Source organism: Bubalus kerabau, chromosome 1 (assembly GCF_029407905.1).
Source record: "Bubalus kerabau isolate K-KA32 ecotype Philippines breed swamp buffalo chromosome 1, PCC_UOA_SB_1v2, whole genome shotgun sequence".
Taxonomy (NCBI): domain Eukaryota; kingdom Metazoa; phylum Chordata; class Mammalia; order Artiodactyla; family Bovidae; genus Bubalus; species Bubalus kerabau.
This window is the reverse complement of record NC_073624.1, coordinates 39,323,434-39,349,618: the sequence shown is the minus strand read 5'-3', so window position 1 is coordinate 39,349,618 and position 26,185 is coordinate 39,323,434. Positions and strand designations below refer to the sequence as shown.

Below are 26,185 nucleotides of genomic sequence, written 5' to 3'. Positions count from 1 at the left end.
TAATATTTTGGCTTTCCCATGGATTTTAAATATTAGATTTCTTTTTTTCCTGGAGTCAAACTCTAATGTGTGGCAGTTCCTACCCTTCCTTCTCCCCTGCACCTCTCCTCACCTCCATCCCTCCTCAGCCCTCCTCTCCTCTCCGCTCCACTCCCCTTCTCCACCCTCTCCATCCTCTGTCTTCAACGTTTCTCCGCAGCTCTTTCCCTCTCTCCTGCTCTCTCTTTACTCCAAACCTCCTCTCTCACTCCTCCACCTTTCTCTGTTTTCGTCTCGCTTTCCTCCCCCAAAACATGTCAAAAGTCATTTTTGGCCCATCTTGGTTTATCTTGAGTAATGCACATCAGACTGAAGGACTAGGACAAGAAGAGTAGTTTATGCACAGTGGACTAGGACGTAACTTTAGATATCTGAGTCACAAAAATGAATTTAAGCCACTACATAATTGCAGAACTACCCCTCAAAAGAGTTGGGTATGATAACATCACAGGTGAAAACAGGGGATGGTAAAAAGTGGGGGAAGGGAAGGCGAGAAAGTTGCCCCTTGGATGCCTAGACCCAAGACCAAATCTGGCAGTCAGCCTTGGGACATGTGCTGCTCTCCCGAGAATGCCTGCTCCCTAACTCCAAGGATTCTGGAATCATTTACCAGAAGGTGCCAGTCATTTGGCATGGCAGCTTGCTTAATCTTGTTGTTTACCATCAACCCATCAAAAACAAGTGAGCAGGCAATCATGTTATGATTATGTTAGCTGATTTTTGGTGGCCATCTTCAAAACCAGCTCCCTCAATTTTTTTCAGCAGTGTAATCAAACCATGGGGATTTTTTTCCATATCACCATTATTAGATTTTTTTTTTTCCCTTTGGGCTGCACTGCATGGCATGTGGGATCTTAGTTCCCAGACCAGGGACTGATCCCAAGCCCCCTGCAGTAGAAGCAGAGCCCTAACCACTAACCACTGGCCACCAGAGAATTCCCTGATTTTCATTTTATTGTGAAGGCCTGAAAGTCAGTCTGCCTAGGAAAAAGGAATATGGAGGGATTTTGCACCAGGGGGAAAAAACCCATGGCCCTGGATTCTGATATAGAGACCTGTTTCGTTTTTTTCCTCCAGGGATGGGAGAAGCTGCAACAATTATTCTCCCTCTTTAGACAGAGTGTCTGGCAGTGAGTACACTGCCCATTAACCATCCAAGCAGACAGGAAAGAAAGAAGAGCAGCCCAGCCAGGAGTCACAGAGCTTAACTTCAGGTTTGTTTGTCAATTTCTGGCTACAGCTTCAGTTTTTTTACCTCATCGATGAAAGGCAGATGGTATCACCCACATCACAGGGCCGGTATGAGGCCAAGAAATGCCTGGTACATAATAGGAACTCAATAAATGCTGGCCCTCTGAGGCCCTGTGGAGACTTTGTTCCTCTTACCGAAAAAAGATTAATTTTGATCATCCCCAAGTTAACATCTGGTATTCAGCTAAATAGCAATAAACTCTTTGTCCAAAAACTTGTGATAAAGACCTACCTGGTATAAGCCATATTTTGAATTAGAAGGTGTATTTTCATACCCCTCTTTTTCAGAAAAGCCCAAATATTTGGCCAATTTTAACTTGAGTGCAACAACACACTTGAGTGCAACAATACTTCCTTAATAGACACGAGATTCATTACTTTCAGAAGGCAAATTGAAGCTGTAAATGAATAACAACTATATTAAGCTAACATTTATGGAGTACTTACTACTTCCCAAGAACTGTGCTAAGCACTTTATATGTATATATTTAAATACATTTATATCTCAGATGGACTTATTTGCAAAGAAAAGAGTCACAGATGTAGAGAACAAACTTATGTTTACCAAAGGGGTGTGTGCTAAGTTGCTTCAGTCATGTCTGACTCTTCGGAACCCTATGGACTGTAGCCCACCAGGCTCCTCTGTCCATGTGATTCTCCAGTGAAGTGTACTGGAGTGGACTGCCATGCCCTTCTCCAGGGAATCTTCCTGAACCAGGGATCAAACTCATATCTCTTTTGTCTCCTGCACTGGCATGTGGATTCTTTACCACTAGCGCCACCTGGGAAGCCCAAAGAGGAGTGGAATGTATGTGGGAGACTGGGATTGACATACATACACTACTATGTATAAAACAGATAACTAATGAGAACCTACTATATACTACAGGGAACTCTACTCAGTGCTCCGTGGTGACCTAAATGGGAAGGAAATCTGAAAAACAGTGGATATATGCATGTATGTAACTGATTCACTTTTGCTGCACAGCAGAAACAAACAGCACTGTAAAGCAACTATACTCCAATAAAAATGTTGTAAAAACAAAGAAGCAACACAGCCCCTGAAAACTTCATACAGCGAGCCACTCTATTCTCTAGTTAGGCTTTCATGTACATAGAACAATTCTTGTTTGAGTCTCTCTAAAGTCACCTCAACTATATTCTGGCTAATAGAGGAGGGTGTAAGATGTTTTCTAAAGGATAGCATATCTTTAAAAACATCTTCAAGAAAATTAGTTAGCCCAGTGAAGGAGAGGGGTATATTGGTCATGAGGGCCAGTTGCAAAAAGAAGGGTGCGTGGGGCAAAGGAGACTACAGAGCCAGGGCAAAGAGGCAAGGGTCCAAGTAGCTCTCAAACAGGAACACAGGCTTGGAGACAAGGAGCTCTGGAAGATGAAGAGGTAGGACTCAGGATGAGGCTGCAAAGGCTGGTCAGATGCCCGAAAGACTTGAATGGTGGGTTGAGAACCTTGAACTTTTTTCATATAGGAATGGAGAGCTACTGAAGATCCTATCAAAGGAGGGATAGGATAGTGCCCTGGTGCAAGGATAGAAGGTGGGTGTTCAGGAGGCCCAGTCAAAGGCAGGAAGTGAAGCAGCCATCCAAATAAGGGGTGATCAGAGTGTGACCTCCAGCAATGGCAGTGTGGAGAAGATGGGACAGAATTAAGGTCTGTGTAGTCACCCTAGGGGGCATAGAAGAGGGGGAAGTAAAACAGACTCTCAGACTTCTGGATTAAAGGAGAGGACCACAACTATGGCAGGAGGAAGAGCCATTTGGGATAAGGAGGGAGATGACAGACTCAGTTTCAGACACACTGAGTGAGACATCACCATTTGTGCCAAAGCATGTCATTAACAGCTATCCCCTGTCTAGAGCTTAAATAGGGTATCAGAAACAAGGATGCAGATTCCAGGGAGAGTGGACATTTATGTAGACACCCAGTGTCCACAGACATCAATGGCCCAACATGGGACAGTAAATGCCAGGAGAAAAAAAGAAGGGAAAAGGGAGGTAAAAATCAGTCAAAATCACAGGGATGTGAAATGCTGATGCTTCTCTCCAGGCTCTTCTTAGGGGAAAAAAAAAAAAGCAGAGAAACAAAGGTACACAAGACTTTTTAGGGAGAAATGGTGAACAACAAGGAGCTGAAACTATTACAAAACCTTAAAGCAAAACTTTTGTCCAAAATGACTCTTGCAGCCTCTACGCTAAATTTTATCAGTAATAAAAGCATATCCAAATGAAACAATATATATATTTATATCTCATTTAATTCTAACAATCCTATAAGACAGATACTAAAATTATCCCCACTTTAGGAAAAGACTAATGTTAAGTAACTTAACCCAGGTGACATAGTAAAGGGCAGAGTTCAGTCACAGCCAAAACAGGATATCTGGGCTTAAAATGATAAATACTACCTTCTCTTTTCAAACCAGGGCCTTCTCACATCTTCATATAGACCAGAAAGATTTCAAATATTCAAATGATAGAATTTCAGAAACCTCCCCATGATCTAAAACCCCTATTAGATTTTCAAAAGACCTCTTCTCATTGCTATATTTCCCAGAAGAATCTAAACGCATCACAATATTCTAAAAGGAAAGGGGAGATTTAACAAACTGCTTCCCTGAACTTCTCTCTGCCAGTCTTTTAGTTATTTACATGTTTTTTTTCCTGACTCCTGTCCGTCTTAAGTAACAAATATTTTATGATCAGTCCATAATTATGAGTAGTCATATGGGAGAGACCAGAGAATGTCGCCAGAGAACACTAGAGAGAGGGAAAAGACGTAGCAACCCTTCCAACTCAATTCACAAAAACTCCAAAATAATATAAAACGAAACAAATTCCACGGATGACTTTCTTAGTGCTGAAATGGCACAAGAGCCGTCTCTCGCTGACAGAGGACTGTTGCGGTGCAATCTGGTTTTCAAGAATAAGAAATGTGGGGGACCTGCCTCCCCGCACTCGCTTGCCGGATCCACCGCTGGGTAGGTTTTAAAGAAGGGAATAGAAGTGAGAATTGCCAGTTCAGAGGGGCGAGGATCGCAGAGCTCGAGCTCCTTCAAAGGCTAATAGCAAATGGTTTATAAAGGGGAAAAACGAAATCTAAGAAGTCTGCGCAGCAATCCTTGCCGACTGAGAAGTGGGCGCCCAGCGAGATGGCTGGGTGGACGGTCCCTCGGCAGCTCATCTTCGCTGAAACGTCCGACCAGGGGCCCCGAAATGGGGCTGCGGGCAATTCGAAAGCCGGCAGCGATCGCGGGCGTCACCCGCCACCTCCCGCTCCAAGCGAGGATGCTCCGGGAGCCGAGCAGGACCTGTGCCGCAAGGGACGACCTCGGCCCTCGAGCCCGCCGAGGTGATGCGAGGTCGGAGGAGAGCCCCAGCAAAGTGAGCCCACCTGGCCTCACGCACCGGCCGCTCGCTCCAGGCCGGCCCGGGCGCCACTCCCGCAGCCGGAGCCCCTCTCCCGCAACCTCACCTCTCGTCGCCGCCTCCGCTTCCGTCGCCATCGCAGGAGCCACCCGGCCGGCTCCGGAGCCCCGGGGCCCGCAGCATGGAGAGCCCCGGGCCAGCGCTGAGCCAGCCCAGGCAGAAGCCCCGGGGCGGGGCGCAGGCACCCGCGGGGCCCTGCCCGGTGCAGCGGTGGCCCCACTGCAGCTCTGGGTTCAGGAGCTTGCGGCCGGGGGCTCGCCTGCCCGGGGGTCTAGTCGCCGCTGGGCCGGGGGCGGGAGAAAGGGACCGCGCGGGGCGGAGTCACGGCAGCCCCGCCCGCCGACCCCGGCGGAGGGAGGCGAAGTGCGAGGAGGCCAGCAGAGCAGCGCCTGAAGCCCCGCTGGAAACGTGCCTGTCTAAAGCAGGTTTACCCCATCTCTTCCAGATTCGTTGTCCGGTGTTCTGCAGTGTGGAGTTGTTCCCTTTGTGTGTGTGTCGGGGGTGGGGGGGTGGAGGGGGCGGGGGCGGTGGGGGGGTGGAGGGGGCGGGGGCGGTGGGGGGAGATTGTTGTTCAGTCTCTAACTCATGTCCGACCCTTTGCAACCCATGGACTGCACCACGCCAGCCTTCCCTGTCCGTCACCAACTCCCGGAGCTTGCTCAAACTCATGTCCATTGAGTCGGTGATGCCATCCAACCATCTCATCCTCTGTCGTCCCCTTCTCCTGCCCTCAGTCTTTCCCAGCATCAGGGTCTTTTCCAATGAGTTCACTCTTCGCATCAAGTAGCCAAAGTATTGGAGCTCGATCATCAGTCCTTCCAATGAATATTGAGGGTTGATTTCCTTTAGGATTGGCTAGTTTGATCTCCTTGAAGTCCCAGGGACTCTCAAGTCTTCTCCAGCACCACAGTTTCAAAGCATCAGTTCTTCAGCGCTCAGCCTTCTTTATGGTCCAACTTTCACATCGCCAAAGAAGCTGTTTGGGGTCCTGAGACGGTTGGGTAAATCCAGAAGCAAGATTCTTTGGGGACCACTTGTCAGCCCCTCATCATACGCAGAGTACGCTGGTTCACTCCCCGCCCATAGGACCCTAGGGTTCCTTGGTCACAGTTTGTCTTGTAGTGGAGGGAAGGAACAGCGGAGAAAACACCAAAGCTCTGCATCAACCAGCCTAAAACTAATACTTTTCCTTCGGGACTCTCCATTACAGCGTCGTGACTAGCTGCTTTGTGTGTCCTGAGAGCTACTTAGGAAGAGGGAGTTGGACGCGTGTTCCCAACGGAAGTAGGCAGACGCAGAGAAACTGATGTAGCCTTAAGTGGGTCCCGGATTTTATCCTGCTGGAGGTGGCAAGAGATGCTGCCCTGGATAACACACAAGGAGACACATCCCTAATCAAAAACCGTTGTTGAGACATCCCAGTCCTGACTTTGACTTGGAACTCCACCCGAAGTCCACCGACACCAAAGTCCACCGACAGCAACGTGTGCTGTCGGCTCAGAAAGAAAAATTCCGCAGAGAGCCTGACAGACACTCTTAAGATCTGGCCTAGGTTTCCCTGAACATGCTCAAACCCTGGCTTTCCAGACAAGTGTACTCTGTTTTGAGGTGGTTTACCAAGACTTGAGGGCAGGGGGAGTACTCTTAGATTGCACATGTGTTCAATGCCACTTTGATGGTGAAGTGGAATTTCTAGGATCCTGGGCAAAAAGTACAGGGGCTTCCCTGGCGGCTCAGTGGTAAAGAATCTGCTTGCAATTCGGGAGACACAGATTGGATCCCCGGATTTGGAAGATCCCTTGGAGAAGGAAATGGCAACCCATTCCAGTACTCTAGCCTGGGAAATCCCATGGACAGAGGAGTGCACAGGCTTCAGTCCATGGTGTCGCAAAGAATTGGACACAGCTTAGCGACTGAGCTGGGACGGACAAGCTACAAACATGCTGTCTTGCTTACAAAGTGTTTTTCCCTTTATCATCTCAGGTGAGCCTTATAACAACCTTTGTGAGGTGGTTGAACACCTATAATTCTTGTCTTCTCAGTAGGCAAGCAGAGGTTCAGAGATGAGTGTTTTGGCCAGAATCATTCAATATACAGTAGAAGCCAGATGGTGAAAGTCAGATCTCCTCAGGAGTTAATACGTGGTATGATAAGCTTGCTGGTGAATCATCACAGTCCTCATGTCTTAGAAATGATGATTCACTTCCACCAAAAGCCTGAGAGCAAGAGCCAGCAATCTGGTACCTAAATGTGATGTGTAACACACAAGGAGAGCAGACACACAGGACTCCTTGGGGCAAATCATTCTCATAGTTTAATGTGTGTTTCCCCAGTCGTTCAAATTTAAATTCTGCTTTCAACTTTTTCTTTAAACTCTGGAGCTTTACTTCCTAAGATTTTTTTTTTTTTTTTTAGAGTGGTTATACTATACCTCCTAGGATAAGGCAGAGATAGTCACACAATATCTTGACAGATGGATAGGAAATTCATCTCTCCTTTCTTACTAGTGATCTTTTCATATTTTCTCCTTGAGCAAAATGTAAGAAGGTGATTTGAAACAGAACTTGCAGAGTGGATGGTATAGTTCCTTCCGGCCAACGTGGTTTCCTTCCCAAAAGCCCAGGAACAACTTTGCTTTCAGGAACCATTGCTAATCTTAGGGGGAATTTAGTTTGTTCATTAATTTCCTTCACTGCCAAATACTCAAGCAAGAACAAGACTGACATAGGAACCGCTGCCTAGCACACTATAAATTCCTATTCTTGTCAACCTCCTGCTGGGGTTGTAACAATGCAATTTTGTTTGGAGGGCCCTTTAAGTTCACATATATATTTCAGTTGGTCCAGAACAACAACAACAAAAATCACCTGTTTCAGAGTATAGTTAAATTGAAGACCCCCATCTCCAGTGATGTTTAAAAATAAATAACTACCCATTAATGAGCTCCTAAGTGACTGAGGAAATAATTATTAATATTTAAAACTACTCTTTCTTCCCCATCACTCCGCCACCCTTGACGTTCCATGGAGGGTGAATTCTGGGGAAGGTTCCTGGATTTTCTGAGCAGGTTGATGAGTGGGAATGCAGTTAGGAGAAACAGGGGGGCACAAACGTGTTTTGAGAGATAGGTGTCTCATGGGCTTCTGGAATGGGAGAAAGCAGCTTGAGCTTGGTCCATGGAAGTGAGACGCAGAGAAGATAATTGCAGGAGGGTATACTCATGAGAAAGAGCAGAAGTGGTGGTGGTAGCTGCCACTGGGAGTGGAAATTTGAGAGTATTTTTAAAGGGTATTTAGGAAGCTTCCTTGTGTAATGCAAACCCTCTTACATTATTTCCCTGGAAAATAACAACTTTAGCAAAGGCTATAGTTCATTTCATTGCTTTTGGAGTTGATTTATGTATTTATTAAACATGAAAACATTTTGAGATTGGCCTTAGAGGGGGAGTAGGGCTGCTCACAAAATGCAGTTATTCATTTGTTTACAAATGCTTGTAGAGTGTCTACACTGTGCCAGGCATGGCTATTAAGCACTGATTGCCATACATCGCCAACTGGACATCCATTACTTCATATAGATGTTTTCATAACAGTCAGTGAGGTAGGTATTATTTCATTTTAGAAAAGTCCAACCAGTGTCCTTTTTCCTTTAGCTCAGTAGTTTCTGAGCTCAGTAGCTCAGAATTGAGACTGTGCAGAAGTTTAGGCCCACCCCAGAAACTCTGACTTAGTAAGTCTGGGGTGAGACACACTAAATCTTTATTCAAACAAGTATCCTAGTTGAGTCTGAAATAGTTGCACCAAGTACTCTATTTCAGGAAATATTGCTTCAACTAGCCAAAAATGAATTTTATTAAGCCTAGGTTGTTGCAAAGGAGAAGTTGTGTGTGTGTATGTGTGTGTCTGTATTTCTATAAGCCAGAGGACAGAAGTAGCAATAAACTAAAATTCCAAGAAAAATACAGGGAGAACAAAACTTAGAACAAGAGGCAATAGTTTACAGACATCTCTTTATATATGGAGCTACTGCCTCTTTTTTCCTTAGAGATTATGTATTTGTATATGTTAAGTGTCAAAAGCTGAAGTAATTTTTACTTTTGGAGATTGTGGACAGTCTTACAACATGTATGGTACCCTAGACCCTCCTCAGTCCTTTACTATATAGACCCATACTGGAGGATTTTTCAAGTTTTGTCCATGATTAACTTACCTAAGAGGACAGGAAAGGCAAAGGACAATCTCCCTTTCCTGTTATGTATTTCTCCCTTTGGCAGAGACTTATAAGTCATCTCAACATTTAAGGATTTGCTAAGGAATGCTTTAGAATGAACAGTAATAAACTTTGTAATGGTTTTTAGCACAACCTCCCGAGAAATGTTTTGATTTCTACTCATCACAGCCTATCTTCTCAAGTTAGACAAAGCAGTTGAGCCACTAGTGATGAGGCCAGTCATTAGGCCCACCCTTGCCTGGATCTTGAGAGGAAGTACGTAGATGAGGATCCCTGTTACTGGTATAACAGCTTTGTGGGAGATGGACCCGTGAGACGAATGGCAGCTGGAAGCCTTGGCAGTAGCACTAAAAAGACCAAACCCTGGTCACTGGGCCAAACATCCATTGTTTGTATGATGTCCAGAGACCCACCCCTACTCCTGCTTCTCTGGACAAGCAACCTAGGCTCCCAGTAGCTGAGCTATGGTCTAGCACGGTGGTCCTCAGTACTCCTATTTCACATGCGTCAGAAAAGGTGTTAATGGATCAGCCCTTCAGTTCATATGTAGGCAATGGCAGAATAAGTAACAAAACCCAAGTGCAGTGGCTTCAGTAAGAACCATTGGTATAAACCAGTGTGGCACCCTTTTAATTATCTTGGGGGTTAACTCCAATTTGGTTCTGGTGTCAGGTGGCCATGTGCTTTAGGGGAGCCTCAATGGCAACCCACTCCAGTACTCTTGCCGGGAAAATCCCATGGACGGAGGAGCCTGATGGGCTGCAGTCCATGGGGTCGCGAAGAGTCGGACACGACTGAGCAACTTCACTTTCACTTTTCAGTTTCATGCATTGGAGAAGGAAATGGCAACCCACTCCAGTGTTTTTGCCTAGAGAATCCCAGGGCTGGGGAAGCCTGGTGGGCTGCCGTCTATGGGGTCGCACAGAGTTGGACACGACTGAAGCGACTTAGCAGCAGCACTCTGTACCAAGGATGTGAAGCCTGCTTAGTTTAAATCAATCAACAGACCAGGTACTATTGTAGGAATGGATGGATGGCATAATCAAGGCCAACAAAGTAGGGTGGGGGGGCAGGATTCTTTGCTTAGAATGCTTCTGGAAAAGATTTTCCTTACTCTTAAAAAGAGGATGAACAATCTTCTTTTTAAAGACTTGTATGACAATTTGATGCTTAGAGTCCCTGTAGCCATCCAGCCCTCTGAGAAAACAAGCCCAAGGACATCCAACACTCTGCTGATGACAATGTAGAAAACTAGACAGAATCTCTGTTCTTGAAGGTTTTTTTTTTTTTTTTGAGATGCTAAATTTACTCTGGAAGGTCCCTATCTTGTGTCTTAGTTTTACACAAGATACTCATTTTCCTTATTTTTGCATTTTTACTTGCATCTTATACTTGCAGTCAAAAGCACCCAAAATACCAACTTGGGTCACTGGCTTCCCATGTGTTTTTCTGAGGTCTAGAAGCATATCAGGTAATTTGTTAAGGAAGTGTGCTCTGTTATCTGGAAGCCCCAGACTTGGTTCAAGAGCAATCTATTACCTGAGTTTGGGTAATTCACACTCAGTTTCATGTTTATCATCTGTAAAATATTATGTTTATTTCACAGAGTAGTAGAAAAAACCAAAATGAGTAAGCTAAGTGAAAGCATTTTATAAAGCAAAATGTAAGTTCTTTTAACAAGATGCTTTTGAAAGATAAATGTAGAATATCAAAGTTTGCTCTGAATTCCAAATTTTAATATTCAGTATTTTTACCATTTTAACAATAGCATTACTAAAATGATGTCAGTCAGGGCACAGCTGGATGAACAGGATTCTGACTGCTCTCTCTGAGACTGGCAGAAACAGTGTCATGATCACTGATCGGTGTCTCCAGTGGGATAGATGAAGTAGTACCTGGGTCCCCTGGGCACTTATATCCCTAGTTTCCATTGCTATTTTGAGGCATATTTTCATTTCTACCTGCTAATTGATTTTGGCCTAGTGGAGTAGCTGCATATAAACCTGTACAACTATCTTGAGTGTTTAAACATAAGAAAATTGAAACTTAAAATATTTATCCAATATGTTGTTCTTGATGTGATCTTTAAGGGGAAAAGTTGGATCCCTTTACAAAGCAGGCTTTCTTGAGGTTTGGTAACATCTATGTTAAAATTCAAAAATATAACCAAAAAACCTCACCAACAAAAATATTGTAAACATACTTTTTATTCTTTTCTTACCTTCAATGAAAAGTGCATGATGCCACCAAAACATTTTTTTGAAACTCAGTAACTGAACACAGAACTCAATAGCCTGGTGATTATTTTTCAGACAACTGCTGAATAATTTATATTGCTTTAAAAATAACTAACATCTATCTTTATTACTTCAGTCCTTTTAAAAGTAGCAATATTACTCTCATTTTTTCATAAAAATCTAAAATATCTCTAATAGTCCTAAGTGTATTGTATTTATATTTGTTCCAAGTGTTTGTTTCATTAAAATGTTCCAGAGATAAGTGCACTTCTACAGAGAAAACAAAATTTAAATAAAGACAAGGGGAAATATTCATGGTTGTAGCAAAATAGTTATTTTGAATGTTCTGACTCTTAGCAATTCAGAGAGAAAATAGAACGTGTTTTTAGGCAGGGACCTCTCTATTGATTAAAATTTCAATCCATTTCTTTGTAGATCATTGATAGATGGATAGCTGTTTCTCCTACCAGTAGATACTGCTGGGTTGATTGTCTAAAGGTTTTCTACAATAAAACACCAAAAATAAATGTACTTAAAAATATTGTAAGATTTACAGATCTACACAAAGATAACAGGTGTTTAAAAAAACAGAAAGAGTATATTATTACAGAAATAAATGAAACCCTATCTTAACCCTAAGCAACCAGTTTTGAATATTCCATACTTGTTATTTTCCATTCAACTAATAGCTTATTAAATCAGATATATATTCCATTCAGAAAAGGTTGATAAGAAATTTCCTATTCTCAGATAGCACTATGCTTCAATAAATTTAAACATTTAAAGCCATGTTAATAAGAAAAGCATAAAAGAAAAAAAAACATAACTTGCTTTAATACAAAGGTTTTTTAATAAAAAAAGTCAAAGTCTACATTAAATCAGGAAATCAACAAATCTGAATTATACAAGCTTTCTATATACTTAGAAAAACCAAAAACACACAGTTTATAACAAAACTCTTTAATTCAAAATAGAGTCTAATTTAAAGAAAATGTCATTATGCTCTGTTGATTAGATAGGGTTTTGTCATTTAAATTAAATGGTTCACCTGAAATATGGGAAGTATATAATAAGAGAAAATTCAAGCTCAAGGGTACTTTGCAAATTATCTAATTTGCTTTATGAATCAAATTCTTAGCTTCCAAAGGGCAGACACAGTCTTTAATTGCTTTTAGATAGGCACTTAAGAAATGCTTTTGATAGGAGGAAACCCCAAAGATTATGAATCACTCAACTCCAGGGAAAAATGAGTATCTTAACAAGGTAAACTTTTCATAACTGCCCTTCTGCTGCCAAGAAACCATAACTATCCCCAAGTTCTTCCTATTAATAAGAATGAAGGAAATGGAAACTAAAATGCTCTATTCTTATTCAGTTAAAAGGTAAACTTAGGTAATTCAGCTCCTTTATATCAATCTCTCTCTCTCACTTGAATTAATGAAATTTTTTAATACTAGAATAGTTACCATAGTAGAACCAGAGTATGCTGCAATTTCCTTGTATCTTACCCATTCACACTAGCAAAACATCCTTTTTAAAAAAAAACAGTGGGGAATGGGGGGAATGAGAAAAATCTCATAAAACTAAATGTAAGTTAGAGAGTTTTTAAAATTAGAGGCAGTTGTAATTAGAAAAACCAGAGCTAGGCAAAAGGAGATAACCCCAAAATTTTAATAGTTCTCTCTCCTAAATACTTGGTCACATGTTCCAGATAAGAAAAATGGAGATGAACTATTAGGTGAACACATAAGTATCAAACAAATACTAGGAGGGAAAGGGGAGGAAGGAAGGAAGAAAGGTAGGGGGAGGGAAAGGAAGGAAAGGGGAGGGAAAGGAAGGAAAGGGAAGGGGAGAACAGGGCAGGAAGGAAAAAGAACAGAATGGCCTTATTGAAACACCATGGAGCTCCCTAGAAAGCAGGAACATTTATAAAAGCTTTTGTAGATCTGCATAATGGTCCTATGCAATTCTTCCCCACTAGAAGAACATCTATACAAATAAATTATCATTTTAGATTCTGATCACAGATCATTTGTAACAGTAATCACTGTTGTATCTAAAAAAGAAATTCTACTAGTTAACAGTTAAGACAAACATTAGGCCATTCTTTGATAAATTAATACTCCTCCACTATTACTGATGAAGCCAAAACCTCAGAGAGTCATTTTTAAATGAAAATGTTGAGCTGGAAAAGACTATCGCATTCTTGGGGGAATACCCAAAGAATTTGCTGCTGACATCACCTCCCCCATCCTCGAATCACAAGCCCCCTGGCCTGCATTTATTTCCTTAATTCCGTTTACAGTAACCACAGTGATGGAGCTAAACATGAACAGTAGTGCCCTTGAATGAGCTAGCCTCCATCAAAGATCTGAAGACAGCATTCCCGCAGGACAGTAAAATCCCCCACAGTTGTGAACATCCACTCTGTTCAGGATCTTTGGTACATCTGGAGTATAAGAAAATAATGGCACAATAATACAAGTACTATCAAAGGAAAATTTTTCATCAAAACAAATAAAAGTTAACCAGCCATGATATGTAACAACTTTCTAGAAAACCAAAGTAAATAGCTCTTTGTTCTCTACAAGTTCATTTACATGATCAGAAGTTTGACGTTTAAAAAAATAGTTTAATAAAAATACACTAGTAGTTCTACAAGCAGCCTTCATGGTCATTTCTTCAAATTCAACTCACCATAATCAAATTAAAATAATGCCATGTCCTCTTATTAAAAAAGAAGTCCTCCTGTCACAAGAAAAGCAACTTTACATTTTATATGATACAGTACATCTCCCTATGAGTATACAGAATACATGTATAAAGGTCATCAGTATTTCTGAATGCAAAGTAAATATATTAGTGGAGTGCTTGAGTGAAGCTGTTTAACTTCCTCCTTATTCAAAACTCGTTACTCCCTACTGTGGAGTTTGTGTAATAACATGATGATAAACTTTATTTTTTAAATAACCCAGTGTATTTCCTTTTTAAAATGCCTTAAAACCATTACAGAAATTGTCTTCATATATATTCTACAGATGTCCAAACCAATAGGGCAAGTGTTCTAATACCAGCTATGGAAGATGGCTTTTATTGATTATCTAGACCCATAAGGTGTGCAGTAAAACAGCCAATACTGCAGTGTTACCTACAGGTTAGCCTATGTTGCTTTAAATGATATGTGTTTCTCCTGAATTGATTAGAGGTGTTACAGTACAAAGCCACGGCACACACAGGCGGAATGGACCTTAATACGCGTGTAGGCAGTGCAGTTAGAAAGGGATGTACATTTCTTTTATTCCAGTACCTTCATATAATAAAGTTAAAAAAAATAATATTAAAAAAAGAAAAAAGCCAGCTGGCACTGCCAACCAATTCCTGTAGTAGTCTTCGAAATCCTAATCCTGTAGAATTTCCTCTTGTAGTCAGAAGCACCACCGTCATCAGGAGTATTTCAGTGAACTGTTACCTACGCCAAGCAAGCCTGGTGATGCGGCTACCTGAGTTCTCTTGGTTGTGAGCCAACGTGGTCTTCGCTCATAATTTCCCAGCCTTCATGTAGGTGGGGATAGAGCCACGCTGAGTCAACCCTTCGAACCTCTTATAGGTATAATTGAGGAAAACCCAGTCTTTGGATTTGTAGTCCGGTTCCGTGGTGTTTGGCACTGGAAAGATAGAAAAATTAACCAAGACCAAAGGAATTTCATTAATGAAATATGTTATCACTTTCATAGTCTTTTAAATGTGGTTAACTGTGAGACTGTCTTACCTGGTTGTAAAATATCAGATTCAGGAAAGTCATCAAAATTTGATGTATCATCAATGCTTTTGATTTCTATAGGGATCGCTGCTGGCCTTTCCCTGTAAAATAGTATTGAGTAATCATAGTTAAGTTTTCTTGAATTCAGTTTTCCAAAGCTTAATTCTACTTGCAAATTCTCCATGCTGTTCTATAGATATTAGAAGAGCCAAGGAAATTTATTATGGATCTGAAATTTCTGAAGTTAAGTGGATTTTATAGCAGAGTAGAATTTTCTTATTAAAATATTATCATTTACTTGGAATTTTTATTTCTTTATACCAAGACTTTCTCATTTCTTTTTTTAAAGAGGAAAAACAATAGTTAATGAAAGGGAAAGAAGAACAGAGAATTTTATTTAAAAAATTTTATCATTCTATAAAGTACCCTAAACATGGTGGGGACCAGAATCCAACCTAATTAATATAGGAATAGAATTCTTCTAGTAGAGGATCCACCACTTCATAAGTCAAGTCATTTGGGAAAATAAGGGACTCAAACGGTGAAGGGACTACATGTTTGTGATGAAATCTGAACCCAAAAACTTCTCAGTCATATAAATTTTAAGGGAACTGGGGGCATTAGGTTAAAAAAAATAATAAGTCATGAAATTTTTTTTTATCATGCTAAAAATAGTTTAGGAAATTAATCAATTTTTATTGCTTCTATTTTTTCAGCAAGTACTTATTGATCTATTAGGTGATAAGTGTACAAAATTGTGTAAAAACACATTTATATTTTCCCCAGAATTATTCTAACCTATTTACACTTAATGTACCAACTTAACAAATTTATATTAGTTTAGTGTAAAAAAAATATAAACTCTGGTGCCCTGAGATTTAATCTCTAGTAATTATCGAATGACCTTAGACATTGTGACTCTTCCCTCATATAAAACCAGGAGACTGGACTGGTGGTCTATAAGCATTCTTTCAACCGTAACAAGGGGGATCGTGTAATAGTTCTGCTCAATGAGATGACACACGGAGAGTAAAATGCAGTGTAGCAGTTTAGAGTCAGGACTCCGGAATCACACTGCCTGGACTCAGTTCTAGCCAGATCACTTACTAGCTGAGGCACTAGTAAGGCAAAGTACTTCTCTGTGACTTAGTTTTCTCATTTGTAAAATGGGGAAAATAATAATACCTATTGTATAAGGCTTATTATGAAGATAAGATGAGAAATGTACATAAAGTACTTAAAACAGTGCTGGACATACAGTTAACAGTCCCCCCAAATATACCTACTCCAGAATCAGGTACAGTGTCTAGCACATTGTAGGGGCTCCCGTGAGGGGACACTTAGCTGTCTTGAAAGTGGAAACGGGGGCTGGTGAGCCTAGGCGAGGCAGGACTGAGGGCAGGGAGGCCAGAGAGGTGAAGAGCATTTTCGTCAGAATGAAGAGCAAACGACAATGCCCTAGGGTGGGAGGGATGGGGCAGGAACCACACAAGATGCGGCTTCTACAGGTGAGGCAAGAATCATATCCCAAGATCCTGAAAAGCAGGGAAGGACCCTTAGTATCTCTCTCTGAATACAAAGAGAAGGAAGGAAATGGCACAATCAGATTTGTTTCTGAACTGTTGCTGTGTGGGGGAGAGACCAGAACTGCTGAAGACAGTTTGGCCACAAAATGAATAAAGGCCAATGCTCACAACAAACTCCTCTAAGCCAGTTCTTAAAAGTTACCTGCATTATTTAACTTCGCTCACAATGTGGGAGACCTGGGTTCAATCCCTGAGTTGGGAAGATATCCTGGAGAAGGGAAAGGTTACCCACTCCAGTATTCTGGCCTGGAGAATTCCATGGACTGTATAGTGCATGGGTTTGCAAAGAGTTGGACACGACTGAGTGACTTTCACTTTCACAGTGTTTATAAGAGGGACTGTATATTCTTCAAAATTAATAAAGGAAACACAGTATAGAATATGAGAGGACAAAAATAGTTATACAGTGTTAAATGTAATTACATCTTTGTTGTGCTAACAGCCTTCATCATGTAACTTTGCATATCAAAATCTAAACGGGCACAGTATGTGCTTGTTTCTTAAAGTGGATGTTACATAAAATGAGTCATTTAGCTACGGCCACTACAGTCTCACTCATTTATTTAATCCAGAAAACACTAACTTATCACATGACCACAATTCTTGTATTTAATCAATCAGAATCAGAGATAAATTAATCACCAAATCTAGTAGAAAGTTTTCACTTGCACGGCCTTATCCCACTCAAAGCCTGTAAATATACCTGATGTGCCCCCAGTCGACACCTTCAAAAAAAGGATGACTTTTTATTTCTTCTACTCCACTATTCCCAATTCTATTTTCAGAATCAATACAAAACCTAGAAAATGGGAACAGAGAAATTATAATATGCAGACTACATCTCAAGTACTCTGCATTATTTCAAACATTTCATCTTTTTTTCTGTTTACTGAAGTTAACTCTATTGTGAGAAATGTGAGGAAAAATAGAAATCATCTATAACTGCACTATTCAGATATAACTATTGCAAACAGTTTGAGGCTACTTCCTTCCAGTTTTTTACTATAATTTCAAAAATATGGTGTTGATAAGGAGTTTCCATTATTTTTTTTTTCACTTAATATACTGAGAACATTTCCCAAAGTCATTTAACTATTTTTCTATACATTTGTTTTCTAAAGTTTACACATGGAAACACTACAATTTTCTTAGCTAGTCCACCATTGCCAGACAGTTAGATGATTTTCAATCTTTCATAACTAAAAACAGTATCAAGATAACATAATATATCCTAAATCTTTACACACATCTAATTATCTGCATATGCAAAACTCCTCGAAGTAGAATTGCTGGGTCAAAGGTCAAATACAGTTTGAAGATTTTTTTTTTATAAGATTGTCCCAATTCATATTCCTTCTAGGAATCCACAATAGAACCTAAACACTTCATCTTAGTTGAGAAAAAGAATGGAATCTTTTGCTTAGAAAAGGTTTCATACATAGACTTTTTTTTTAATTGGGGGCTAATTACATTACTTTACAATATTGTGGTGGCTTTTGCCATACATTCACATGAATCAGCCATGGGTATACATGTGTCCCCATCCTGAAGCCCCCTCCCACCTCCCTCCCCATCCCATCCCTCAGGGTCATCCCAGTGCACCAGCCCTGAGCACCCTGTCTCATTCATCGAACCTGGACTGGCGATCTGTTTCACATATGATAATATACATGTTTCAATGCTATTTTCTCAAATCATCCCACCCTCACCTTCTCCCACTGAGTCCAAAAGTCTGTTCTTTACATCTGTGTCTCTTTTGCTGTCTCGCATATAGGGTCATCGTTACCATCTTTCTAAATTCCATATATAGGCATTAATATACTGTATTGGTGTTTTTCTTACATAGACTTTTGTGATATGAACTGCTACTAAGAATTTATTTTCCCTTTCTCTTTAGGGGATAAAGTCATTGTAATCTAACAGGAGTGACCTCTGAAATAATATAAGACTTCTTGCCTCTTCTTAACTCTTTTTTTTTTTTCCCCTGAATATTACCTTTTAAGAATCTGCATTAGAAAAAACAAAATGCCTTTTCTTTACTGAGTCCTTAAACTGTATAGATCAGTGATAGTCTTTTTCTTCCCACAAAACTGAAATAGGCAATTTAATCTTTTAGGTCCCTGTGAGGCCTTAAGATACCATAACCTCTTTAAGAGATTTAACTACTAACCTAAGAATTAAGTCCTTGGCTTTCTCAGATATAGGCACCTCTGGAGGAAATACCAGAGTTTCTTTCCAGTTCATCACTTTCCTGTATGTTTCTTGAGGTGTTTCAGAGCAGAAAGGTGGATATCCTAAGTATTACAGGAAATAAGGTTTCATTAGCCTTTATGATCAAATTTGCTGCACCTACTATTTACATATCACACACAAAAAAAACAGCCCTGAGTGCTCTACTTAACAATAAAAAAATACCACCATTCATCCATTTATAATAAAATGGCTTATAAAGTCAACAAAATAAAGGATTTAAAGCATTGCCCCTCTTTCACCTAAAAGGTCACGCAGATACAATGTAGATACCTAGGAATTCTGGTTAAATGCCTCCTTCCTGACACAGGATCCCTAGAGAGCTCACTGATATTTATCATTGTGTATTTAACATTGGGGGATGCCAGAAATCAGCTTAAAGAGTTCAGATATTTTAGCCCATAATACCTACAGTATGTTCAATCAGTGGTGCTCTGATTTACATGGTATGTACATAAATGAATAATAAAACATACCTATTAGCATTTCATACATAATTACTCCCAAAGACCACCAGTCACACAATTTGTTGTAGCCAGTCTGCATGAATACTTCTGGAGCAATGTAATCTGGTGTCCCAACTGTTGAATATGCCTGCAAAGGAACAGCTTGTCAAACCAGTGTCCTCAATATATATATATACTATATATATAGTGTATATATATATACTATATATATATATATTTTTTGAAAGATCTGAGTATGGCTCACTACTGGAAAAACTAAAATATACAGAAGCTAATTTTGAATCGAATATGTGTTTTGCATGTTTATCATGTATAAGGCTTAGTGAAAGGCATGGAGTCAGATAATATGTTAAGACATGATTTCTGTCCCTAAAGAGCTCAACTAAGTTATTTATGTATTCAGTCCTAAATCCATTCCAAAAAAGAATAAAAAGGTTGTGTTCAGTCGGCCTGGCTTCTGCACTCGATACTTGCTCTCAGGCAAGTTATTCAGCTTTTTTGAGCCTCAACTTCTGCTTACATAAAACTGGACTAATAATTCCTGCCCTAACAGAGTAGGTACGAGGATGAAACAAGCAAAGGAACGTGTCTGTAAACCACAGCCTCCCATATAAAGATCAGGTATTTTCATTATAAACTCATTTCCAGGGCACTGCTTATCTATTAGAAAGCAATGCAGTTTTTCATTCTTAATTCATATAAAATCTTACAAAAACTTTCCTTAAGGCAACAATTTTCTATTACAGGTAGTACTCTAGGGGCCATCTGAAAATGTGTAACAGCAGATTTTGACATTTCTATGATCTGGGGAAGGACATGATTGGCATTTAGTGGTGGGGGATATAGGCTCTAAAGGAATTTCCTGCCCCAAACACCAAGAGTCCGCTCCATTTCTTCACTAGAAAACACTGATGTAAGTCATGATGATGGTCACAAGAATAGTAAAACCTGCACATGAGTAATGATTGTGAATACTCTGTAATTAGGGGGTACAGAATTTCCACCACAGTTTTAGGCAGTATTCATATTTCCCTTTAAAAGTAGGAAATACTGCAATTCTTTTCTCAATCGTAAAATCTGATCTAAAAGTGACACATTTAAAAGTAGTAATAATATTCTGTCATTAATGCAAAGCTCAAAACATTTAAAAAATATTTTTGAAAACTTTAAAACACCAAAATGTTTTACAAGCACAAAAAGTTTACTTGGGCTACTGAGAGAATGAGCTCAATAATGCAAAGGTCATTTTATTTGCTTTGAGAGGGTACCAGACTCTTGCCCTTCAGTCTGTTTACCTTCCTGAGGGACTGCTGAGTAAGTTTCTCTTCATCATTTGGCAGAATTTAACAAATATTTATAGATATCTGTCGATATGTACCAGGCATTGTATAAGAAGTTAGGAAATTAAAGTCAAAAGGCACATTTGTAACCTTGACAAATGTTCACAGGATAAAAGGAAAGAGGAAAAGGGACAAATGATTCTAATATTTGCTAAGTAATGGAGGAGAAAGCTTGTAGGGTTAATAACAGTGCTGTTGGGCATTAAAGGAGTCATTACGTTTATTTGCAATAAAGTTTGCTTTTCAATTCTATTTTATTGTTAACACTGTTAACATGACAACAAACTTTGTTTACTTTGTCTATAAAGTTCTTAGAAACACACAATAACCTTACTTATGCTGACTGATATTTGTTGTATCAGGACAGGTAGGGAAAATGGAAACATGAATATCACTCAGCATTTACCTCAATTTACACTCATCTCCCAGGTGGTGCTAGCAGTAAAGAAACCCGCCTGCCAATGCAAGTAGACATGAAAGACACAGGTTCGATCCCTGGGTTGGGAAGATCCCCTGGAGGAGGGTATGGCAACCCACTCCAGTACTGGAGAATCCCATGGACAGAGGAGCCTGGCAGGCTACAGTCTATATGGTCGCACAGAGCCAGACAAGACTGAAGTGACTTAGCACACACACACTCATCTCGGTGAGTTTTATAGAAAGTGCTAGTACTGGTAAACAGACAAACACAGAACTATAGATATGCTTGACAGAATACTCTGAAGTGAAATCATAAAATATAAAAGCAGCAGTTTCCTTCATAGGCATGGAAATGTTACAAAAAAATTAAGAAAACTATACGATCTCAGAACAAGCTCTATCACTGCTAGGAAGTAAGAACTAATTATTGTGAAGCTCTAAATTATAAAACAAATACCAAATAAGTTTTAGGACCAGGGCCCAAAATTCTTTCTTCCAAATGTGGCTACTTACCAGTTGTCTCCTATTCTTCTTCCATGTTTCTGCTTTCCTCTTTGAGTTCATGTTCTGGAATGCTAATTTCAAGGAGACAGAATTCTAATTATGAGGGAAAAACTCTTACCAAAAAAACAAATTCACATACATGCATTGAAAACACACCAGTTTAAGGGTTGAGGAGAAGGAGAGAAGCTTCAGTTCTCAACAGTCCTGGATTAAACCAGCTGGGCTACTTTAACTCGAAAAAAAATCCAACTTACAGAAGTCACTTGGTGGGTTGTGGGTAAGATTTCTGTAGAATTCAGTCCTATGAGCCTTCTTTAATCCCGTGCACAAACCAAAATCAGATAATTTTACATGACCCTAAGGAAAAAAAAGGAAAAACCTCATAAAATCATTAGAGACAAAAGGCTTATTTAAAACTCTTCTTCTAAATGCAATCATAAAAATTCTTAGCTTAGAACTCCTACAGGTGAAATGCAAAATTATCAATATTTGATGTTGATTATTTTAAGAAGGAGAAAATGGAAGATGATAAAAAGACATCCAATTTTCCCTTGATGTCATTTCACTTCAAGGGCTCTCTCCTACTGTACCAGTTTATGAAATAATGTAGGTTAGCAGTCATATAAATTGCAGTTGCCCATTTCCAATCACAAAATCACCTCTATTACAGCATAAAACAGTCAGTGACCTAGTAATTCACCAGTTTATTCACATGCCTTGGCATCTAACAAAAGGTTGTCTGGTTTAATATCCCGATGGATGAAACCCAACTGGTGGATTGCATCTATTGCCAGAACAGTCTCTGAAATGTAGAACTGTGTTTCCTCTTCTGTCAAAGTATCCTTCTTCATTAGCAATGTCATCATGTCACCTAAGTAAATGAGAGTAAGTACCCTGTATTAGTAATGCCTCAAAAGGGGGAATGTTTTGTAAAAGATGTCTTTGTAATATACAACATAAGCCTCATTTCTGCATTTTATGATCCACCCAGAGTACTTCCAACCATCTCTAGGGCCAAATAAAAAAAAGTCTCATTAAGGAGAAGTTTCATGACATGTAATGGTTTTAAGGTAGAAAATATGTGAAATCAAATCACAGCAGAACTGATAATGATATAGTATCTACCATTCAACATCCAGAAATAAGTTGCTGAGGAAAATATATCAAACCGGGAAAATGAATGTGTGTAAGCACATCTGGAAATGGGATATATTCTTTCAAATTCAAGTTTCAAAAGCACTCAGCACTCTTTGGGCCAACAAAGATAGGTCATTATTCCACCAAAAGGGTCACTTCTAAACATTCTTATTCCCAAGAAATTTTCCTCTTTTACAAGGGACAAAGAAGAAACACTGTGGTAAATTTACAACTCAAAATTGACAACTGTTAATATTTTTTCATGATGCTTCAAGTCTTTAAAAAAAATAAATACCACGCAAATTCTTTATCCTCTGTTTCCATTCTATTCCTTCCCCTTTTTGTTGAGTTGCCATTATCATGGATTTGCTTTGGTGTGTATTCTTCTAGCTTATTTTTGAAATGTTTTCAGATGCATATATATTAATTTATGAATTTAGAGTCTTTTTTATGGTTTTTAAAATTACATAAGTGATATCAACTATACATGTAATTCCACAGCTTGGTTTATCTCTCTTGATTTCTGAGATCTTACTGTTGAAACAAATACAGCTCCAGACTTTTAACTACTAAAATATTTAATGACACAATTATGCCATGTTTTACTCATCCATTCTGCTACTGATGGACAGTCATCTTGCATCTGGGGTTTCACTCTTACGACAGTGCTGCCATGAGGCCTCTTGTGCACATGTGGGGAAGAATCCCTGACTGTAGGACACATGGCTTTTTAACTTTTCTGGCATCTCTGAACTGCTCTCCCTGAGTCAGAGATTCCTCTGCACAGATGAGAGGCCAGGTTTCCCCCACAGCCTCATCAGACTATTAATGTTTCTACCAATCAGATGGTTGAGTGTGAAATGGAATCTCATTCTTGTTTTAATTTGCATTTCCCTGAATATGAGTAAAGCTGAACACTTTCTTATCTATTCGTAGACCAACCAGAGTTCTATTCCTTACACTGCCTGTCATTTGCCCACTGGGTTGTCTGTCTTCCTCTTTGGTGACTTGTTCTCAACTCTAGACTTGCAAAGACCTAAAAAATTATATATAGTAAACAGAATAATAATATTTAAAATGTGCCTGCTTTATCATTTCTTCAAAACAATCTGATTTGCAGTTCAAATTAGTATTTTCATGGGAGGAATGATTACAAAATTATGACTGTGTAAAACCTCAGAGCCAGAGGTATAAAATATCCCTAGCTTATTGATTTATATAATCAATAAAATCATAGTTAGATATAAAGATGTGTTTGTGTTGGCCTGTTATTGCTATTACGTTTGCTTTTACCTCCAGGGAGAAATTCCATGATTAGATAAAGGTTCCTCTTGTCTTGAAAACTGTAAAACATCTTCACCACCCAGGCACCATCTGCTTCTACCAAAATATCTCTTTCTGCTCGGATATGGGCCACCTGGATGAATGTATTTTGAAAAAATAATTGTAACACGTTACACATTTTTCAAGCTTACTTCTTAACAATTATCATATTCTCATTAAATATGGAGACGTTCAGGAAACAGTTTATTTTAGCTGATATCTTTACGTCTGAAAAGGTGGGATCACAAAGGGAAGCTGGGACTTCTGAGGCTGAAAAATGATTAAAGATTTTCTAACCAGAATCTCCACCTAACCAAGGATCTTGGCTTTGTCAAATAAATTTAGGGTCCTGGTCTGATTTTTATTAAAAGTTAAGTAGTTAGCAATGCCCTATAGATTGGTATGACAAAGTCAGGGTCCTCAACAAACTATTTTTAATTGTTACCAGTCCAACAAAGGGCCTGACTTGGCCTTTAACTATTAGGTTGTTTTAAGAAGTTGAAACATTTATAATAATTTTATATTATTTTGTTATAATAAACCTTTATAATATCCATAAACATGATCTACAGCAAATTCTTATATAACTTTTTGGGATTTTGCTACTGACTTTTGTCAGACACATAATTACTACAGTTACTATTAAATGAACATTTTGGAGACTGAAAAACTTTATGAACTGAGCAATTTGTGGGGTTGGTACAGTTAATTTTCAGATGTTTTCACACTGATACATCTATACATTCTCTCTTCAAATTTAATTAACAATAGAATAATTTGATTTTATGCTTTTGCTATTTTCATGTGTGCCATTATGAACTCTGGCCTAAAGCACATAAGGATACAGATTTTGTAAACCTTTTCTTGATAACAAAATATGATCTTCTTAAAATAACTGAGGTTACTGTATTACGGTCTGATACAGTAAATGCTCTAAGATCAAAATCAAAGCACAAGAATAAACATTAAAAACTTGTTTTCTGGCATCAAAAAACTTAAAATTTCTTTGGACCTGTTTCATAAAGTGAAAAATTATATTGCAATTCCTACCTACCACCTTTCACAAAACATTTTGAGATGGTAAAGGAAAAACAAACTCTGGTGCTGCCTCTGGTGTTGTCAAGATAAACAACTACATCACTAACTTGGCTTGATTAATCATTTTTAAGTATCTTAAAGCCAGATTACAGGCATGTTTTCAAAATAGACCTAGGTTTCTAAAGTAAAGGAAGTGTCATGCACAGTAATCTGGAACCACAACAGTGGGGAGATATGTTGGTTGCTTCAGTCATGTCCAACTCTTTGCAACCCCAAGGACCGTAGCCTGCCAGGCTCTTCTGTTCATGGCATTCTCCAGGCAAGAATACAGGAGTGGGTTGCCATTTCCTTCTCCAGGGGATCTTCCCAAGCCAGGGACTGAACCTGGGTTTCTCGCATTGCGGGCTGATATTTTACTGTCTGAGCCACCAGGAAAGTGGGGAGATAAGTTGCTATTTAATTTTGCAGAGTCATTAGCATTCAAGTAAATGTGATAAAAACTTAAAATAATAATGTACTAGAATTAAGTGGGAAAAACATTTTCTAAAATGAAATTCAATGGTGACAAAAGCAGATTAATTTATATAGGGGAAAAAAACAACCCCAAAATGCAAAACAGACTTGATGTTGGACTACAGTGAAGATTCTCCTGCAAAAATTCTAGACCAGGGCTGTCCAACAGAAATAAATGCAAACCACGAATGTCATTTTAAGTTTTCTAGTAGCCACACAAAAGATAAAAAGAAATGGGTGGAATTATTTTTAACAATATAGTTTTTGTAACCCCTACATATCCAAATGTTATCATTTCAGCATGTAATCAACATAAAAATTACTGAGCTATTTATTTATACTCTTTTTTTGAGGAGGGGGACACCAAGACTTCAAAATTTGGTAGGAAATTTTCCTTTTCACAGCATATCTTGGTTCAGACTAACTACACTCAAGTGCCCAGCAGCCACATGTGGCCAGTTACCTAAAGACTACGGGCTGGAACTCACTTCTGCCTTTAGTCTTTCCTCTAAAACTCAATCCAGGACTAATCCCATAGGCTTAGTTAGAAGTTTCCTGTTTATCTCCTAATCTCGGAGGCTCTACATCTTGACCCAGATGTTTATTTCCATCATTATCTGTAATTCTCTATCACATCTCAATAT

At 39.4% G+C, this 26,185-nt stretch overlaps 2 protein-coding genes and 1 long non-coding RNA gene across 5 annotated transcripts in view; 1 reads left to right on the top strand and 2 right to left on the bottom strand.

Annotated features, from left to right (window-relative positions):
- The window catches only part of BMAL2 (basic helix-loop-helix ARNT like 2), a 97,825-nt gene extending 92,918 nt beyond the window's left edge, over nucleotides 1–4,907 (bottom strand). Inside the window, exon 1 of the mRNA XM_055572590.1 lies at nucleotides 4,783–4,907. Within this exon, the coding sequence (XP_055428565.1) occupies nucleotides 4,783–4,813 (31 nt within the window). The 5' untranslated portion in view covers nucleotides 4,814–4,907. The remainder of the gene's footprint in view (nucleotides 1–4,782) is intronic.
- Nucleotides 4,908–5,081: 174 nt separating this feature from the next.
- LOC129641441 (uncharacterized) lies at nucleotides 5,082–6,337 on the top strand. Its single transcript, XR_008709331.1, has 2 exons — nucleotides 5,082–5,161; nucleotides 5,947–6,337. It is a non-coding gene; the product is annotated as an uncharacterized LOC129641441 (long non-coding RNA).
- A 5,697-nt stretch (nucleotides 6,338–12,034) lies between these two features.
- The window catches only part of STK38L (serine/threonine kinase 38 like), an 80,039-nt gene continuing 65,888 nt past the window's right edge, over nucleotides 12,035–26,185 (bottom strand). For all 3 annotated transcript variants that reach the window (XM_055572567.1, XM_055572555.1, XM_055572545.1), the window contains 9 exons: nucleotides 23,961–24,084; nucleotides 22,247–22,401; nucleotides 21,785–21,887; nucleotides 21,540–21,601; nucleotides 19,276–19,393; nucleotides 18,720–18,843; nucleotides 17,253–17,348; nucleotides 14,973–15,064; nucleotides 12,035–14,868 (listed from right to left, as the gene is read on the bottom strand). In XM_055572567.1, the coding sequence (XP_055428542.1) occupies nucleotides 14,741–14,868; nucleotides 14,973–15,064; nucleotides 17,253–17,348; nucleotides 18,720–18,843; nucleotides 19,276–19,393; nucleotides 21,540–21,601; nucleotides 21,785–21,887; nucleotides 22,247–22,401; nucleotides 23,961–24,084 (1,002 nt within the window). In that variant the 3' untranslated portion in view covers nucleotides 12,035–14,740. The remainder of the gene's footprint in view (nucleotides 14,869–14,972; nucleotides 15,065–17,252; nucleotides 17,349–18,719; nucleotides 18,844–19,275; nucleotides 19,394–21,539; nucleotides 21,602–21,784; nucleotides 21,888–22,246; nucleotides 22,402–23,960; nucleotides 24,085–26,185) is intronic.